This window comes from Anarrhichthys ocellatus, unplaced genomic scaffold (genome assembly GCF_004355925.1).
Source record: "Anarrhichthys ocellatus isolate YVR2014 unplaced genomic scaffold, GSC_Weel_1.0 scaffold22, whole genome shotgun sequence".
NCBI classification, from domain to species: Eukaryota; Metazoa; Chordata; class Actinopteri; order Perciformes; family Anarhichadidae; genus Anarrhichthys; species Anarrhichthys ocellatus.
The window spans coordinates 3,431,230-3,447,928 of NW_022280052.1; the positions used below are offsets into that span (position 1 = coordinate 3,431,230).

At 41.5% G+C, this 16,699-nt stretch overlaps 1 protein-coding gene across 6 annotated transcripts in view; it reads left to right on the top strand.

The window, feature by feature from the left end:
* Window positions 1-16,699, top strand: part of rabgap1l (RAB GTPase activating protein 1-like) — a 104,015-nt gene that overhangs the window by 78,868 nt on the left and 8,448 nt on the right. For 4 of the 6 annotated variants that reach the window (XM_031859564.1, XM_031859566.1, XM_031859567.1 and 1 more), the window contains exons 18-20: window positions 1,977-2,018; window positions 6,773-6,901; window positions 16,152-16,244. In XM_031859564.1, the coding sequence (XP_031715424.1) occupies window positions 1,977-2,018; window positions 6,773-6,901; window positions 16,152-16,244 (264 nt within the window). The other 2 variants (XM_031859568.1, XM_031859570.1) reach the window with 2 other exon arrangements.

Here is a 16,699-nt window from a genome sequence, read left to right on the forward strand (position 1 = left end):
ATAATCCACTGTATCAAATTCTGACCTTAAATGTAAAGCACAAGAACTTGTTTTCCACCACCATCACACCATTATGCGTTTTATGTTTGTGTGCAATAGAAAGAACGGTGATGGATTATTAGTGTTATTGATCGTTTTGAGTTGTTCTGAAAGTTTCATTTCATGAAACATAAAAAGTGCAATGCCCTATTTGTTTCCTCTCCTTCACATCCTCCCTCCCTCTCTGTCTTCCTATTGGCCCCAGGCAGAACAATTAAAAGTTTCTCAGGTCTTTCTCACCCAATGAGCCGCATGATGAGAATCTGCTCGTTAAACTAGAATCCTCATCTCCTGCATCTATCTCTGTCTGCCGTCCTCGTCTTGGCTCTCTCCATCATCTTCTCCCTCTCCTTCATTGCTTTCTGTCTTTATCATCTTTCTCTTTCCTTGTTTACTGTCGCTGTCATTTCCCTCTTTGCTGACATTTGTTTAACAACTATTTTTGCTTTGTTTCCTTTCTTCTGCTGTCTTTCATTCTGTGTTTATTGACTCAATCTAATGTTCAAACAGTAGTGAGTCTATCTTTTATTTTTTCTCTTTATACAGCACTCTGTCATTGCTTCACCTCTTCACTAGCTTTACTTATTTGCTCTTTATTCTTATTTATTTGTACTTGTCGTCTTCCTTTCTGTCCTGGTCTTTCCTGCATCCCCTCTCAGTTAGTGTTCCCTTTCTCTAGCTTTTTTCTCATCCCTTTTTATTCATCACTCCCTCAGTCAGCAGTTTCCTCGATCAAGTCCCCTCAACAGTTATTTTACTCTTTACATTTCTACTACATCTTACCCAAATGTCTTTTATTATTATTATTTGTCATTTATCATAATATTAGTTATTGTTATTTCTTTATTATCTCATTCAGCATCTCTTTACCTCATAAGTAGAAATAGTGAAAAGCGACTGGAATTTTTTGTGGCTGGTGTTTTCCCACAGATCCCCAAAACACTTCTACTGATTGGTGGAGAGTCCCAGGCTCCAACTTGATGTCATGTGACGTTTTTTAGGTTAAATGTGGGTCGCTGTAGAGTCATCGCTCATTACCTCTTTAGTATTGCCCAGCATTATTTCTAACAAAGGATTTCCCGTTTGAAATGTAAGTTGATCCTACCGCTCCACCTCTGTTTCTTAACTCTGCTCGACATGCATCTTAATGTTAGTTTGTGCTCATCATGTAATCCTGAACCTTCACTCCTCCCTTGGCCCATTGCCCTGTCACCTTCCCCCCGTCTGTGTCATGATGTCTCCCCTCTCTGCATGTTTATCTCTCTTTCTCCCCATGAATGTGTCTCACTGGGACACACACACACACACACTGAGATTATCCTTTGATCCTGCCTCAGCACTGTAGCACCATCTTGAGGCCCACAAAGATAGACGTGTGAAGGCAGCGCTCCACCTCTCTTTTCTCTTCCTCCGGTTATTTTTAGAGCTGTCCAGATATTTTTAGCTCTGTGTTGCCATGTGAACTGGTTGTCACGGAGACCAAGGAGACAGGTGTTCCGATGCAGCGCTGACATCAGTTTTACATTTTCCTTCTTTCTGTGTCAAAGTCGGAAGCATTGTGTCGACAGGAGGGGAAGGAAGAAACACGCTGTCACAGCATTATTGTGCAGCGAAAACAAAATGTCTGAACACAATAATCGGGGATTCATATAGAAACATTATAGAAATAATGAATAAAAGAAAGTAAACTTTTAGCTTCATCTAGTTTTAAAATATATGGCTTAAGCGATAAAGCAATAAACAATCAAAGCAAGGAAGATATTCGGTACAATACAATCAACATACTTGACAGCATGTCAAGTTCAGTTCCTGAATAAAATCTTCAGTTCCTGAATAAAATACATTTATACTATTGAAGACCTGCTGATACACATCAACATGATAGTTTTGCTACTTCTTGTGTCTGAATTTAAATCTAATCCTCTTCTTTCTTCCAGGGTCTGAGCATCATCTTCAATGTAGCGCTGGCCCTGCTCAAGGTTAGTTCTCACTTTCATTCATTAATTTATCTGTTACCAGTTTTCATGTCAAAAACACAATTTCAATCGTGTTTAGTATTGGATCCCCTTCGCTTCAAAAAGAGAATTATATATTCATTTTATTTTGTGTACCAAAGATAAACCCATGGGGCTTTAAGAAAAACAAGGTCTTGACATTTGTCTTTACATTAATTGCAAGTAAACCGATCAAGACGGTAGTTACGCACATATCAAAGTGTGGCGAAGCATGATTGTGCAGAAGAGGCATTGTGTATGAGGAGGTGCGTTAAGTCCTTTAGGTCTGAAGAGATTGGAAGAGAAGTGATAGTTAGTTTGTTGGCATTTCTTGCCCCCTAGTGCTCAAATCAGAAACTGCATCTGTAAGTGAGGAGGCTCATTTGTAGGTAAAGACTCAATATGTTAAATATCGTGTTTAATCTGATGCAGCATGTGTCACAACAGCAAGGGAAACCTTTCAATGTTTAATTTCACTATTATTTTGTAGTTTATGTTTTGAGTACTATACGAACTGGCTCTATTGTAATAATGTTTTTAATATGCACCCACACCGCCCTCAGCTAAAGTTTCTAATGTATTTATACATTATATACAGTTATTGATGCATACAGGGTTTCCATGCAGCTCTCCCCAGAGGTTGATAAAGTAATGTATCATTTATATTCAGAAAGGTAATTTTCCATAAAAAAAAACATTGGTGGTGCAGCAAAATGGAAATATAGGCACACACACTAAACAATATATAGACATTAAACACACAATACAAAAAAAGAAAACTCCAGAATGAAAGGTGTTACAACAAATCAACGTATAAGTGTAGTTAAAGAAATCTAAAGAAAATATCTCCTTGAGTTTTTTAAAATGGATAAATAAATTAAACGTGCATGTTGTTGCTGTCAGAGCAGAATGGTTTAGAATTACTAGTTGTGTTATCAGATCCATTTGTGGCCGGATGGATTGGTGTCTGCTTGGTCAATGGGGTCATTGATTTGATGGGACAGTGCTTGTGCAAGTCATGCTGAAACTGGTATTGTAGTCCGTCTTTTTACTAAAATAAAATAATCAAATCATTTAGCATCATGTTTGTTTGATAGTTTATGTCGAACTTATCTGTAAAAAAAAAAGTACTATCTTCTTCTTTTAGAAAAATAATATTTTCTTACTCATATAGCTAATGGAAATCAGGCAAAACACGGGTAATATCACGCTGAAGTGTAATTCTCAGGTAGAAAAAGATTTTTAGTAGTTTCCAACAGTAATCATACTATCAAGTGTTTTACTACTCAATCTTCTGCGTCACTTCCCCAAAAACATGGCTACTTATAAAACCATTTTCAACCATAATTAGATATCTTTAGATATTCTTGGTCCCCCAATCAGCTCATAAGCAATAATATGTCCAGTCAATTTATTTATTTTATTTATTAATATAAGTTTTATATTTGTCAGATCCTCAAGTATTTTGCTTCTTTACAGATGCCGATTAACAAATAGATGGCAAAAAAATCAGTAGATGGAAAAATAGCCTCACGGTAAACATAAACACACCAGCATATCATTAAACAGAACTACATAAAGACTGATTAAGCCAATCCAATGTTTGCAGATTGGCTCATGATGTTTATAACAAAAGAAAATGTACTGTCTTACGTAGATATGCAGCTACACTCAGGCTTTCCACTCTAAATAAATCATCCATGGTTGGTTTTTAAAACATCCTCCTGCTCTTTAGCTTAGCGATAATGTACTCTGTGTGTCAGACAGAAAGATGTGGTGCATGCGATGGTCGGGAATGGAGAACAAATGAGGATTTGAGGAGGGTGGTTGAAGGGGCTTCCGCTGCCTGCCTGTCATTGGCCAGGCATGACGGCATTCTCCCCCGAGACTCCCTCCTCCATCCATCCTGTTCTCCTCTCTGCTCTCATCCCCCCTCCCTCCATCTGTGTGCAACTCCCTCCCTCTCCTGCTTAGCAGTCGCTATCCACATCACAACAGGAGCATAAGCTATAGCGTTAGCAATCTGGACCTGTTTTTTTACCATTTTTTTCCTCTTCATCTGTACCTCCCATGGATGCTTTCCGAGAGCTTCTCACCCACAGTTCTTCATTCTTTGTCTTCTCTACCTGCTATTGCTCTACCTCGCTGGCTATGCATTTCTTCAACACGCTACCTCTGTCCACCACCCAGACCTCTGCAATGGAGCCGCCCCTGTTAGCTGCTAGCCGTTAGCTGTTAGCATAACAAAGAGAAAGTGAGAGGTAGAGAAAGCGAGGAAGGCTGAGAGAGAGAAAACGAGAGAAGCCGTGGACAGGAAACACTGTGTGGTTTCTTTGCATCGCCTCACCCCAGCTGCTGGCCAGGACCATCACTCTTGATAGCACAACATACACACTTAGCCTCACAGTTGAGAGGCAGAAGTGACTTTCCATTTGAAGGAGCTGACTCCCATCTAAAGGATCTACTGACCGATACAGACCGGATGCCTGGCTGCTGCTGATGAAAATCTGCCGGAGGGACAGACAGACAGACATTGGGGTCCATGCTGGAGCTGATGACTGGACTGTGCTTTTACTGCTCTATGTGGTTTGGATCTGGTCAGACTTCAGATCAGAGGGTTATTTCAGTGAAGAGCAAAGACACAGGGAGGCTATCGTGATACACTTTCATGCATCATTGGCTTACATCTGACGCAACAAGTTCAGCATCCACTGAGCCATAAACGAACACAAATGCATCATCATCTCCTGAAGGCAGAAGAGTGCCATCCACCCATGCAAACAGACCACATCTCGTCTGCTTCTGCCTCGTCATCAGGACCGCTGGCTCAGGCTTAGACTGGGGCTCCTCAGATAAAAGGATTCATACTGTTATTTCAGGCCTTTCTGCATTTCAAAGAAAGCTAAAATCCTGCGCTTTGATGTTTCGTCTCACATGTTTCGTCTCACACGCCGAGCCTTGAGCATTAAGGCCACTCGGTTGCGCAGACAGAGGGAGATTTTCTCTCCATCTTTGAACTCTTACCAACGAAGGAAAAATAAAAAAGGTGGAGTACTCAGCCATCGCTGCTGTTTGCCTGAGCAGCGGTCCGCCTGAGCAGCGGTCCACGTGTTGAGCAGCTTTGTTGCTTGGCAACAGCGTACTGGATTGGAATTGGTTGGGGGAGTTTGGCACGGGACGATGAGAGTGGGTAGTGTGACTGGATTTCAAAGGGAATCTGGCATCAGGTAGCATTATGCCGAAAGCAGCGTCAACACATCATTTTCTGACTGTTATTTCGTGGCACCTCGTTACCGGGCTCTGACAGTGGTACAAGCTGAGTGGCCTCCACTGACGCCTTGTCCACTAAATTCTGTGTTGCCTCTTTGAACTGGATCAATGTTAACGATGCATGCCTTGGATGCCTGGTGCTGTCTCTGCTGAGTGGCTGTGTGTGTGTTCCCGTGATCGTCTCTTCTTTCCGAGCTGGCGTCCTGAACATCAGTCTGTTGTGACACTGACATTATCGGCATCTCTTCTAAGACGGTAGAAGAAGACAGCGACCTCGAGACGGATCTCGGCTCCCCTAAGTTGAACACAGTCTGCTCCCAGTGCAGCTGTCCTCAAACTCCAAGAAACCCACTGGGACGTTCGGACGACACGCTGGAGTCATCTGCCACCCTGGCCCCGGAGCGGGACCGCCCCTCTCCCTCACCCTGCCCCACCCCGCCTCCATCCCCTCCTCCCTCCCCTTCCCCCATGCCTGCCTTGACCACGCGTCTGCCCCTTCCAGCAGTGCGCAGGGCGGTGGAGGAGGGAGAGGGAAAGTCGGATGAGGGGGCCCAGAGCAGTCAGGCCTCAGAAGACTCGTACTGCAAGGTGATGGATCTCCTTGGGATGGGACACCGGCTCTTCGTCCCTAAGTTGCTGGCGGTGAGAGAAGGGGACTGGGAAACAGACACCGGATGAAAGAAACTGAGCATGCAGTGATGATCGGGTTTAGAGATAGAAAAGGCACGGTTGTTAGTTTGACTTGTGGTGATAATGGAAAGATCTACTTCTGATGTGGACTTTTCTGAACGTCACACTGGATAGATGTGCCAGCCAATTGCCTAAAGATGTATTTTATAGAGATGGCTAGCCTGTTAGCTTTCTGCTAAAAAACTCGGAGTCTTAAATGAAAAGATTCATATGGAAATCTCATACGAGATAAAGGGACACTTGTCCTCACTGTCTCCTATTGATGCTGACAAGAAGTTTTATATTTCATAATTTACCATCACAAATGAAACAGCCCAAACACTTTTAAAAACATGCATACAGACGTGGTCTTTGAGTAACAGTTTATCAGCCGTACACATTACGTATAGTCGTGTCTCTGGTTAGAGTCTACAATTCATCCTTACACCACACGATGGTGTTATTGATTGTTATTGACTCTGATTCATGTTCAGCCACTGAGCCGCCCCTTGAGTGTTTTGTGTGTGGCATCTTTACACGTGTTTCCAAACAACTCACTTTCCCGTCAATGCTCTCTGCTCTAACCTCTGTATCTTGCAAGAGTAATGTAATTCAATAATTCTAGGTGGACTGTTATTTTTTTGTTTTGTATTTAAGGCACTACGCTTTTGCGCTCTATGATTTATATACAAGGTCAACATTAAAATAACCTTGAGTGATATATTGAAATAACTGTCCTTTGTCTATCTCTCTTCTCCACCACTTCTTCTCTTCTCCCAACTCCGCATGTCTTGCTCCAGACGTCTAAAGAGGACCTCTTGCAGGCGGACTTTGAAGGGGCTCTCAAGTTCTTCAGAGTCCAGCTTCCAAAGCGCTACAGAGCTGCAGAAAACGCCCGCAGGCTTATGGAGCAGGCCTGCAACATCAAGGTAAGGACCTATCCCCAAGCCCTTTATTCCTTACTTACACCATATGTGAATACCAACTTTAATGGTATAAATCATGACATGCCTGAAAAAATCAAATACAAACTGTTGTTAATGTGTGTTCAAACGCACACACACAAACCCATTATTCCTGGAGTGACTATGAGTTTATTATACGAGTCCAACCAACACAATGAGGAATTCTTGTCTTGGCATCTCCCACTGAGACACAAATACTTTTAACCAGAAGGGTGAGAGGTCCCGGAGCATTTTAAGTACAGTTTTGTCTGTTGTGGCTATTAAATGGTTGTACTGTCTACCACAGTGACATCCCTGATTTGTCCATGAAACACTAAATCTCAGGTGTAATAGTTGAGCTGTTAATTGGTATCCTCTATTACTGTTTCTATCTCTTTTCTGTCTGTGAATTTTGATTATTATGTTGAATTGCCCTGTATTTTACAGAGAGATAATAGCTGTCAGTTTAAAGGAATACAGGGGGAGGGACTGTGATATCTTGTCTTTTACCTTAAGTCATTTCTTTGTCTCTTCAGGCATGGAGGTGCTGCTCTATGCTATCTTATTCTGTGTATTCCAAAAAGCAATAAAATGCAAAAACATGAATTTCTGTGCCACAGAAAAGGAGCTATCACACAGCGAATGTTTAGAACAGGAAAAGCTTTTATGCTGGTTGGACCTCTGCTGTGTTGGAGAGGCCTGGCGGAGAGGGGAGGATAAGTACTGCATATAAACAGTAATTTACCACAACAGTGTATCAAATGACAATGTAAAAACACTGTGAAAGGGTATAAACCACTTGTCTTTAGAGAGCTCATTATTCAGCTATATACTGTATATATCTACTGTGTTGGTTCACTCTCACTGCTCTCATAGCGTTGTTTTTGGCTGCAGGCGGCTATTTGCACTGCACACTACTTGCTCAGTAGTTTTGCAGTTTAACGTATAGTTTAGTTGTGTTTTTTATATTTATTCTTGCTGTTTGTTTGCTCTGTTTTTATCAGTCTTTCTTCTATTCTGTTTATTGGTATGGACTGACAACAGCAGATAAAAGATGGCTTCCATAGTTTTCTTCAAATGTTACCAGGTTGTGTGGTCACAAAAATGTCCTTACATGCACGCACACACACACACACACACACACACACACACACACGCATCTCGTTATCATTCTCCATTCAACCTTAATGAGGCTGCTGGCATTTCGGGAATTTGCTGAGGTCACCAGAGACTAGCAGCAGTTTTGTGTGTGTGTGTGTGTCCGTCTCCGTCTGTCAGTCAGTGTCAGTAGAGTGTGTTGTAATAGAGGAAGGAAAGAGTCGACTGAGAAAGATGGAAGAGATAATCATCCTCCTACCACCACCCTCCTCTCTTTCACTCGCCTGCTCACTCTTTCTCTCTCCATGTCTCTCTTTATCTACATACAACTAATATTTTACATTTCAGGCATTTTTCATCTTTATTATCTAAAATATTTTTCAGTGAGTACCCAGGTTGTGATATGGTGTGTTGTGTTCAAGGGCGTATTGGCCAGACACGTGTCTTTAAGTGCTTAAGATCCCCCGTGTTTGGTATGATTCTGTGTTTTTCTACATACAGGATATCCTGCACTGTTACTCACCGTTTATCTCTAGTGGTTTGGTGGCATTTTGGCACTCTTGCACAATCTTGTTGAAATGCAAAGCATCATGTCAGGCCTTGTGTTGTACAAGAGCGCACACACACCCAAACATGTACTGTACTGTACATGCTCACTAACTGAAATACACACACTTTCCAGGCATAAACACACAAATTCATGAATCTCAATCCCCAGCATTCCTCCTCAACATATTCCCCTTTTCTGTGTTATTATTAATATGATTATGCTGATGAAGCTATTTAACACATTGATCCAAACTGTCCCATAGATGTTCAACTGGATTTTAATCTGGTGAATGTGAAGGCCATATGCATCAAACCCTTTCCCCCTTCTATTTGTCCCCTGTCTGTATGGGGAAACACATTCACAGGATTATAAACTCACACACACACACACAAGAAACAACTGACTAAAGTGTCATCAAAACACAAATACCAAATGAAAAGACTAATAGAGACTGTTCTCAGGTGGGTGAACTGAACTAGAACAGGTAGTCTGTCTCGTAGGATGACTTCGCCTCAGGACAGAGGAACGCTTTGTCTTTCTCCAGGTCACTCTTCTCTTGGCACTACCTTAAACATTATTCTCTCTAGTGAGAAAATACTGAACACATCCTAATAGCCAAGGTTTACACATCAAAACTGTGTGTTGGAGTCTGAGATCTTTAACTACTTATCCTCAAATACATCTTTCTTCTGCCGTGTTTTTAAGCCAGTTACTCTTTTAACTTTCAAAGTAGAATATTCCCTGTGGATATAAATACATAAGTCAGCCAGAGGGAGGAAAATAATAAGACTGAAGTGGAAGGAAAAGGAACAGAAGAAAGAGTCTTCCGTTCCTTCCACTTCTCACTTTCCCCCAATGTTTCTACTGACCATCTAACCGACCCAGACGAATACACCAACAGATCCCAGCTTGTCACACCAGCTTGTGACTCGCCACAGTAGAGACAGTTCTCTCTCTGGAAGAGTCGTGGAAGACCGGCCATGTTCAAACACCATCAGAGAAAAGGGGGGAAACCAGCCTGTCCAAGTCACTTTGCTCTCTGTTCACCCCCCTTTTTTTTTTTTTACATATTTTTCTCTGTCAACGTCTAAATCCGATCAGCTGAACTCTGTAAGCTGCTTAAAACATCGAAAGAATTCCTTGGCTTGATTAACACAATGGGCAGTAGGATGACTTAGCCCTTCTGGGGATTATGGGAAGAATTTGAATTTCTCAGCCTTCTTAAACATCCGCCCGACCGCGCAGCCGGAGTGATGACTTTTCGGGACTTTAAGAAAAAAGGAGCGAGAGATGTCGTACATTCATTTGCCGCTCAGGGTTTGACTGATAAATCCGGAGAAGCTAAACTTTAACAGACTGAGGAGAAAGAAGATAGAAGGATGTGAGCAGAGAGACCGACAGAATAATGTACAGAGACGTAAAGATGTAGAGTCCAGGAGAGAGAACTATGGATGGATGAAGACTCACACAGACCATTTGGTGAAACCGGCCTCGGGTGTTTAATGAACCTGCTTGCTAATTGGAAAAACAGTTTGATGATGTCATCTAAGCTAACTTTTATTAAACTTCAACAGAGAGGGCCAGATTTACAGAGGAAGTAAATGCTGCTAAATTAACACTTTAAGTGTCATAATAAAAGAGTAAACTCCTAGTCTAGAGTGATTTCACCGTTCAATAAATGAAGTTTGGAGCACACAAAATAGCTGATTGATTTTATCATTTCCACTCCCTTATTTTTTGAGCTAATTAAATCATTATTGTTATTATTTAAGAAATGTTGTTTTATTAATATGTCCCTTATATTATTTATGCATTATTAAATACAGAGACGCGTTGTTGTTGATGCATCTCCTCCAACAGGGGAATCTGTTGCCATCCACAGAGAGGTCGTCAGGTAGTTTTTAGCCGTGGGCTCTTATGGGAGGACAGTACAGTATTCAGGCACAGTCGAGGACAGCCTTGAAGTTGCTTTCACTTCCTGGGTTTTACTGTTGGAACGATGTGGAACTATGAACGATTCATCACTGTGGTTGATCTCACAACTTCCTTCCTATCTCTCTTTAACTCAAACACACACACACACACACACACACTTAGTGTAGATGTGTAAGCAAGCCTTTATCTTTATTTTTATCAGCAGCAGGAAACAGAAAAAAAACGAAACCCCCTGAGTGCAACCTTAAGAGAGGGAGGGAGGCAGAGAGATGTTATAATGAGAGACGTTAAGAGAGAGAGGGGGGGGGGAAGGACTCACTCAGTGGAAAGGAAGAAAAAGCAAACTCATCATCCTTTGTCACACACGTCTAGCGTTAGGGAGAGGGAGAAAACAAACAGGTGTGTTGTACTACGCTCTCGCTCCCCCCGCCCTCCTGCTCTCAGTGGGCGGGGCTCGGCTCCTGAGGGACTCTTGAAATCAGCCAGTCGCCTCCTTCACTCTCAGAGAGAAACCCAAACCTGTCAGCTGCACTCCCTTCCTTCCTTCTCTGCCACTTTTCCTCCTTTCTCGTCTTCTTCTTCATCCTCTACCTCCTTGTTATTGTTGGGAGCAAGAGGACGTCAAGATGATGCAGGAGGTGTCCATAATGGTGGCATACGACGCTCATGTAGTCGACCGACCGGGTGAGGAGGACACACTGACTCGCTTGATCGCCCACTCCAGACCTCTAAGAGCGCCCAGACCGGTGGTAGGTCTGTCCTTTGGTCATTACGCTTGTCTTTGTTTTTTCGTCGTTGTCATTCTCTCTCTCTCTCTCTCTCTCTCTCTCTCTCTCTCTCTCTCTCTCTTTTGTTCCTTCGTACATCCCTCTCTGTGTATTGGGTGTATTCCTATTTAACTCTGATGGGAGACATTCCCAACTTTTCCCTCTGACCGTTATCTTTTGTAGTTTTTAGATAAGAGAAATGGAAAGAGGAATGCACCTGCATCAATCTTTTCAGTTGTTGGTTGTTTTTGTAGTCTTATTTTCTCAATTTATTATTTTTCTCTTTTTTATTTTGGCATTTCTTTGCAATTGTTCATAAACGGGTAACAAAAGTTAGATTTCACAGAAACTAACGACGTGTTTCTTTCCATGAGGTCGATGATGTAGACGAGTGTGTGTGAGTGTGTGAGTGTGTGTTGTGTTCCTACTGAGAGTGATGTTTGAGGTTACGGAGCTTTTTCAGTCACTCGTTTGCAGCTGTCAGTTTGTTTCAATTACTGATACAACTTTGGAATCAATCGGTGTGTGTGTGTGTGTGTGTGTGTGTGTATCACACATGGGTAATTGAATTCCATGGCCTAGTTTTTTTTTACGAGATGTCCAGTTGGTTTTGTCCTTATTTTAATATTCAAACTCTTGGACTGCCATGTGTAATGGCAGATCACCAATAGCTCACACACACACACACACACAGTCTTGTTCAAGTAGTTTAATACCCAATATAACTTTACAGCGTGTGATCTCGGCTTGGAGGTTTGGGACCAATTCCATTTTCTGCTGCAGGGATTCAGGTCAGGAATCTATAAGTGGGCCTGGTACCATTTCCTGCGGCACCAGGCGTCTTTAATCACATTACCTGAATCAGAGTGGCCCCTCTGTCCTCAAACTACTGGCCTTCGATATTTACACTGAAAGCGTAGCACGTATGAGGATGCATCAGCAGGTTTAAACCCTGTAACTGCAAGCATGCATGTGTTTATCAGCAACCATTTCAGCTTTCTGTCTGAAGTGGCCTTGAGCGTGATGCTGAGCACTGCACACATGCTCACTAGTTTTAACTCAGTAGAGCATGACGTTTGAGGTGTTTTCCTGAAGGGGAAAGTCACCAGGAATGTCTGAATATATTAGGGGGCGTTTGACACTTTGGATAAATATATCATCATAAAATATCAATGTACAGGGCAGCAGTCTCTCTGAAGGCAGGTCTAAAGTCAGGGAGATTTGTAATCGTGTCCTTTTGTAGAATATATTTCGCAACATGTTTACATATTCATTGCATCAGATGGTTTTCAACTAGAATGACAACCAGACCAAAAAGCATCAACAAACTGGGGGGGGGGGGGTTATAGAAAGCTCAGGGTGTTGGGGATCCTGTGTGATTGAAGCTGTAGTGGGTCTGTATGCTTGAATAAAGGCCTCGCCTCTATCTGGTAGCCTTGTTCTGCATTGCGTTTCATTACACAGGCATGCTTTAGTGTTTGTGTGTTTTAGGGGTGTTGGAGAGTTGCATAATCAGTAGCTAGACTTCAGCTTGTCTATCGATGATTCCTGTTTTAATGTGCAACTCAAAGGGAACAACACTTAAACACGACTGGTTTTACATGTAAAATACAAAATTACATCAAGTGCACATCACCTAATATAAGCAACCAAGTGGTTTTCTTAAAACTTAATTCCACGTGTTTAATTAAGTGGAAAATTGAATGAATTCGTTCTTACTGGCAGTTTGGGTTTGGGTCTACAGTGTCAAACCATCACATCACAGACAGGAAGCTTGGAAAATACAACACAACCAGTGGGTTAGATTCTTTTAGAAGAATGCTTAAAGGCCATGAATGAGCGTGTGAGAGGAGGTGAAAGCACAAGCGAGAGGTGGGTTTGAGGAACGTGTGGGTGTGTTCCAGTCACAAAATCAAAACGGCAAATCTGAAGGCGTTTAAAATCTCACGTCTCTCTCTCTCTCCGTCTCTTGTGCATTACTTTTGGGTATTAATGTGGGACTGTTTCATGCACACATGTCTCAACACACACAAGTGGGCTGAGAGGGAAGCTGGTGCTTGAATATTGTTTTGTTGTGTATCACAAGTAAATGTGTCAGAGAAGCGAACAAAAGAGACCACATCTACTGAATCAAATAATCGTTTAAGGCCTGCGCTGGTTGTGTTGTATGTTACAAATGTTCTTATCTACTAAATATCAACTCTTACGAACCACCAAGAAGTAGGAAAAACTAAGATTCCCAGCAGCCTGCTGGGTCACTTCTAAATCTACAGCTGAAGATGAAACATGATGAGTGAAGTTGAATTCATTAATAGGTTGTTGGCTGTGTAAGTGGATGTGTTGGTGCCTGAAGGGGAACACCACATTCAATGGTTTTGTTACAATAAAACATCTTTTACTAACCAGTCTGCAGAGACCAGGCTGCTCTTTCTTTGTGCACAGATAACAGAATGAGTCTGAGGTCTGGTATCTGCTGGTGTGTCCCATAGATTACAGCGGGGCATTCATCCACCACCGTGGGTCCTGGGTGGTAGAAGTCAAGAGTCAACCAACAGGTCACTGAGGAGGACAAGTAATGACTGCTGGTGTGAATAAGCAGCGTGTTCAGTTTCCCTCATCTATTTGGTTATTAATGGAGGAAATCTGTTGTACAATTCTTATCTTATTAACTTGGTTATCAGGGCGTTTTATTTACTCATTCTCCAGGATGTTCTTCATTTATCACCATGACGTTTTTTATTTTAGATTAGATTTAACTTTGTTGTCATTGCACAGAGTACTGAGACAACAAAATTCAGTATGTGCGGAAAGTGTGTGTAAAGTCAAAACACTGTAGATTTCAAGCCCCTTTTTAATTCGACTCAACTGGCTGACGTGTAATTCTGTTGTTGTCGAACTTTTACAATACAAAACTAGTAAATTATGACCATATCCCAGTGATGGACTAGAAAAAGACCAAATCGCTGTTTGTAAAGAGCTGTGACTGTATATAAATGTGTATATATACACATAGACGGTATAAACGCATAATAATAGTGTGAATAAGTGTCATTTATTGTTATTGTGTCAGATCTGTTAACACCAGACTGGAGCAGACATTAGTTTAATTCAAAGTTATACAATCAGGAAGGATGGATATTTATTGATTCCCAGTGGCAAACTTCAAAGTTTCAGAAGACAATATCACTAAATGCTCAATTAAAGCTTAAAATAATCATCTATGACATTCAAAAACACTGCACTCCCCTGATGGCTTCAAAGCAGCTGTGATCCGACCTGTGCCGAGGTTATGAAAGCTCTTGTATTGGTTGTTCCAAACACTGACTCTAAACTCTTGTAACATCTTTCTGCCATGTAAGAAGTGAATCATTTTATGTTTCTAGTTTGTTTAGTATTGACAGCAACAAAGTAACAAAGCATATTTAAACAAGTTTGTACTTATGAGTTATTATTCCGTTTTCTTACCACAGTTTCATACATAACATGACGCATGCAAGACACACAAAGAGTAAATAGCAAACAACGGCACCCATAGTAGCAAATTAGGTACTTGAGTCGACACACACACGGCAGTCTCGGAGGAGGGGGGGGTCATGTGAATCCTCAGCCCTACTGGTGGGTGCTATGGCAATGCTGTTTCCACACAGGGGAGATAACATTACCACCCACCTGAAGCACACACACACACACACACACACACACAACCACAGATGCAGTTCAGTCGGTCATCTTTGTTGCCTCATGCTGCTTGTTTAAAAGTTATTTTCAGAGACCGTTACAACAAACAGAAAATGTTTTGCTTACAAACTGAATTTCCTGTTTTGACAGATGCATTATGTGGTATGTTCACGTGGATTTTACTTCCAAGATGCAGATTTAGATTTTCTGTTTGCATTGTTTGTTGGTTGCCGTTTACACAGTTTGCACAGTTTTGCACTTTACAGGAAGGGCGGCATAGTGTTTACTGAAAGAATCTGCATCGGTAGCATCACAGTGGGGCGAATTGCTCATCTTGTTGGCTTTCATTAGCAAATGAAACGTGTCCGTACGTCATCCCAGTTTCTGTTGGAAACTGAACGACTCTCGGTCGTGTAGTTTGCAGTGTGACCTGAAAGCTTCTGTTGTCTGAGAAGAATTTGTAGAATAAAGGCGTCTGGCTGGTTTGCAGTCAAAAGTACTGTAAATGTGCTATTAGGTCTCTTGATCTTCCGAACCTTATCTTGTGTGAAATGTAGAGAACAACATGTACTGGTCATGAACGTATATAGAGCAGATACAAAATAGAAACTGAGCAGCACGAACCACAAAACCACAATGTTTCAGCAGCAATATTCAGAGTTAGTTGTTAGTTTTGAGTTTGTGTTTCAAGGATATCTGTCTGTGTTTTAACTTCTGACCCTTTCAGTTTGTTTTAGTGTTGGTTATCAATCAAAACCGAAGCTTTTTTTTCCCACATTGAGTAAAGACATCCTGCATTAGTACATATTTGTGACGAGCCCTATTGAATACATACTGTAGTATAAACATATGAGTGGTACTGGAACTTTAGAATCATGTCCAAGTGTCCATGAGCATTGACTCCTACTTAGTGAATTAAATTGGTGCATTTGTGTCGAGGAGAAGGCAGGAAAGTCACATTATTGGTGAGAGAAGTAGGTTGTTAGACAGTTGCTAGTTCGAATCCCACTTTAAGCCAGAAACGAGACATCTCGGGGGCAACAACTGAACATAAGTTATAGCTTCACTGATCAAGATTAAAAGCCAAAATATTGCCTTTTAATCCAGACTTTTCTCTCTCAGAATAATGGACGGTGCCGAGATTTTTTCAGGCAGCTTTGAGTGCACGAGACTTGAATTAATGACATCTTTTCTGTTGTTTTTTTAGGTTCCAACGAAAAAGCTGAAGAAGTTTGAGAAAGAATATCTGACACTGAGAGAGAGCCAGCTGCAACAAGAAGACCCCATTGACCGATTCCAGGTAGGGGACACACACACACACACACACACGTTAAGATATAAGATATCTTACTTTTCTTACATAAGTTACTTGTAATACATTCTTTTATCTGCCCACCAGGTGGAGAAGTTAAATGCACCCATCCCCTTTTTTGTACCACATTACAGAAGCACATGCAGTGTATTCATGTGCGAGCTACCTCGTTACCTGTACATGTTCATTAGATTACTTCTCAGGTAGTGTTCAGCTCTATAGATGGTAAGAAAGCGCTTGGCTCTTTGATATATTTCAAAGTTTGTCATGTAGTAAGTATTTGCTAAAATTAGCCATGTTTCTAATATTAGACATCTCCTGTGAAAACGATGTCGTTGATATGTGTGACACTGTTCTGGCTGGAAAAAAAAGACTTCTCACACATCACAGGCTTTTTTTCATTATCAAACATCGATAACATTTATTTTTGGGCGAAGCTGCCG